Below are 3,984 nucleotides of genomic sequence, written 5' to 3'. Positions count from 1 at the left end.
TTACATTATGGAAAATAATGACCTTTATCACAATATGCTAATTTTTTGAGAAGGACCTGTACAGTGGGACAAAAAAAGTATAAATTGTGCATATCTACAATTTGCTGCAAAGAGAGGGGGGACAAAATCCAGCTTTGACCAGAGTGTGGAATTTAGTATCGGTAGAAAATCTAGTAAATAAAATAACACCTTTTAAAACATTTCTGTATTTTTTGCTGCTCTTCAAGAGCAATCCTCTTCCCTGACAATTGTTAAACATCTGATGGCATTTTTGTTTATGGCTGATGTTAAAAATTATTGTGTTATTTGTATGATTATGTATAATTTGATGAAGATTGTTAAACAAGCCTTTTGAGATTATCTTTAGTATAACCTACAACTGAGTGGTGTACATGGAGGGGAAACGGTGCAGAAAAAAAGAACAATGTAAACTGGGTTTATTTGTTCTTCCTGTTAATAAAATATAATTAGGACTTTTTGAAAGACCTCTCTGATTTCCCGACCAGAACAAATGACAGACTACAATCATGTCCTTAGTGTTGGAAATTTAAACTTACATGTTAGCTCCTGGTGAAGGACTTTCACAGCCTCACTGACTGGTTTGACTTGGGTCAGTGGTTGGATGGCCACTCACTGAACAAATTTAATAAAATATCTCAAGAACCACTGGACAGACTTGTGTAACTAAGACATGAATCACTGGATGAACGTTTGTTACATACTGTAACCCCAGATTCTATGAGTATAGGCGTAGCCCTTTAAGAGCTGTCACTGATGGGTTTTATCCCTAAGGCGCTCAGCGCTGCACTGAAAACTTTAGTCCACGCCCACCTGCTGTGTGGGCCTCTCCCCACGTCCGTATAAATTACAATAAGAGCAGGTAATGGACTCCCAAATAGATTTTTCTTCAGCCATTTAGGAGCCAGTGAGGCCCGACGCTTAAAGGGCTACGCCTATACTCATAGAATCTGGGGTTACAGTACATAACCAACGTTCTATTTCGTATAGGCGTAGCCCTTTAAGAGATGTCGCTGATGGATTAAAGGCGTAGCAGGATGTAGTCTATGCCTCACTGGGTCCATTCAGACACAACATGAAGCACCTGCTTGCACAAAAAAAAAAAAAACATTTCATCACTCAGCCTTCTGTGTGCATAGTTACGTGTTCCATGCGCAGGAGCGCACCAGAGAAAATCTCTGAGGAAAAAGGCTGAGATAGCAGACCTGCTGCTGTGAATAGGAACAACGGAGGATACAAATTCTAAGTGTAACGATGAACAGAGCAGACCAACAGCTCCACAGGATGAACCGATCAATAACGATAAAATCAGCAGTCATCAAATTGTGACTGATAATAAATATCTCACACTGCGACTGCATGCAGGCAGGTGTGAGCTCAGCGTCGTCTAGCGAGTAGCGGCCCCCTACGGAAAAAACATTTGGCGTGGCTGCTGCTAACATCGCCTTTTTCGAGGAAATCATTTGATTACCGCGAGGAAAAAAACGTTAGAAAAGGAGATGGTGTCGTCCAGCGGGTAGCGGCCCGCCACGGAAAAGTACTCCTCGGCGCTTACCTTGAACAAGGCTGCACGTCTGCTTCTTCTCGGGGAGGAAGAACTCACCGGGATGGCAGGAGGTTGGCGTGGCGGAGACCCAGGCAGTCTTAGCAAAGGTTGTGCCTGTCAAAGCTGGACAACTTTCTTCTTCGTTCTTCTGACAGTGCTAGCTAGCTGGCTAAAGAAAAAATGGGGGCCGATTCCCGGTCTCACCGTAATTCATACGGACCGGGGGAGAGGCCCACACAGCAGGTGGGCGTGTACTAAAGTTTTCAGTGCAGCGCTGAGCGCCTTAGGGATAAAACCCAATCAGCAACAGCTCTTAAAGGGCGAAGCCTATACGAAATAGAACGTTTGCAGTTCATTAACTTTTAGAATCAGTCCAATTCAAACTGCATGCCACAAATCTGCATTAGTCAACACATAAAGAGCTTTAATGCTGTGAATGTTACAGATTTTGAGCTAAATTCTGGTGTTTGTATCAGCCCAGAATCATCATCAGTACAAAGCATCAAAACATCGTCCAATATCTTACATCACAAGATCATGAAAACTTTGTTTAAAATTTTAACAAATACATAAAACTCCATTTCTACATGATCATGATGATGTGCAATAATTTGTTTAGAGATGCTCAAATGGACAAATTTAGGACAAATTACATTTTGTACATTTTGTAGACTACCATGTAGTCTAAATGAGACTTAATTTTTTGAGTTTGTAAACAAGCACACAGTCTACAGAGTAAGATATTAGATTATTTATCTGCTCCAAACTACACCATTACATGAATATTTTTCAGATTGACTGAAGATGATTTGGATTAAAACTTTAACGCTTTTTATTTGCTGAGTGTTTCACTTGAATTGTTATTTAATGTGAAAGCAGGGATGACAAGTTAAATTCAGTTTATACACGCTGAAGATTCAATATAAAAACAAAATAAATATATTAAAAATGTGCAGCTTGAACAGAGGATTGAATTTAAATAAAAATTGGACCAGAGATCACCACAACCAAAATCAATATACGCATTTCCACAGTCGTTATTTCTGATGCTTTTAATATATTAGAATTTAACAGGATTAATTCAATCCAATTCATTTTTCATTTTAAATAATTGAATTAATTCAACATGTTCAGGTTAGATGCAAAATTAATAAATACAAAATGATATATAAGTATATATAAAAAAGTATGTATATAAAAAAGCTTAGAGCCAAAAACAAAACATTAACTGCACCAATTCAGTTTCACATCAATGCTGCTGTAATTTTGCTGTCAGTTTGTTGATTATTAGTTAAACTAACATGTGTGAAACAAACAAAATGCAAAAAATGTTTTTGCTCATTGTTTAAGTTTTCTAACTGGTCCCAGTCAGACAAAACATTTCCAGTGGTCAGCTTTGACAGGAAGCTGCTGCGCCATGAGCCTCCACCTCGGCTGTGTTTGCTGCCTCCACAATATCCACACTTCACGGGTAAACATGTAAATACAGGAGACTGGTTTTTATTTTAGTGTCTGGGTAAACATGTAAGCCAACTGGAAAATGAGGTTTGGTTGAAATTTGTTGCGTCTGAAATAATTTTCGGAAGGAAAACAGACGGAAATCCCACCGATCAGCGACGAGATCCGCGTTGAATCGATGAAGTTTGAAGCTAAAAAAAACAAAATGTGGAGACGATCAGAGCTGAACACGAAGAGAAACAAGTCCTCTAACGAGCTGTGTCACTGTCAGCCTGCAGCGCTGCTCCCACACTCACCTCTTTACACTTTTCTGTCGAGGAGAAAACACAAACACGAGCCGTCCATGTTGCTCAGAGGAGTCGCGAGGAGCGTTGAGTCTCCACGGTTCTCATGGTGTGTTTAAGTGCAGCGCACCGCTCGGAGTTTTCATGACAACACTCGACTCTCTCGTTTAGTTGAAAGCAAGAAAAGAAGAAAATGGCAGAAGTGGCTCCAGCAGCTCCCGCTCCGGCCAAAGCAGCCAAGAAGAAGAGCACGAAGCCGAAGAAGGTCGGTCCCAGCGTCAGCGAGCAGATCGTGAAAGCTGTGGCCGCTTCCAAGGAACGCAGCGGCGTGTCTGCTGCCGCCCTCAAAAAGGCTCTGGCTGCCGGAGGATACGATGTGGACAAGAACAAAGCCCGCGTCAAGACCGCCATCAAGAGCCTGGTGGCCAAGGGGACCCTGGTCCAAACCAAGGGAACCGGCGCCTCTGGATCTTTCAAGATGAGCAAACAGGCTGACACCAAGAAGCCCGCCAAGAAAGCCGCTCCGAAAGCTAAAAAGCCCGCCGCCAAGAAACCCGCCGCGGCCAAAAAGCCCAAGAAGGTGGCTGCAGCCAAGAAGCCCGCAGCTGCAAAGAAGTCTCCCAAGAAGGTGAAGAAGCCCGCCGCGGTCAAGAAGGCAGCAAAAAGCCCCAAGAAGGC

At 42.2% G+C, this 3,984-nt stretch overlaps 1 protein-coding gene across 1 annotated transcript; it reads left to right on the top strand.

Annotated features, from left to right (window-relative positions):
* Positions 1-3,455: 3,455 nt before the first annotated feature.
* On the top strand, positions 3,456-3,980 carry LOC119429686 (histone H1-like; the record flags this gene model as incomplete). The annotated part of the gene is made up of 1 exon (XM_037697265.1): positions 3,456-3,980. A coding segment is annotated over exon 1 (481 nt), but the record flags the coding sequence as incomplete, so codon positions are not given.
* Between the last annotated feature and the right edge of the window lie 4 nt (positions 3,981-3,984).

Source organism: Nematolebias whitei, unplaced genomic scaffold (genome assembly GCF_014905685.2).
Source record: "Nematolebias whitei isolate Nwh7 unplaced genomic scaffold, NemWhi1 Nwh_scaf_5546, whole genome shotgun sequence".
NCBI lineage: Eukaryota > Metazoa > Chordata > Actinopteri > Cyprinodontiformes > Rivulidae > Nematolebias > Nematolebias whitei.
This window is presented reverse-complemented; position numbering and strand designations above follow the sequence as displayed.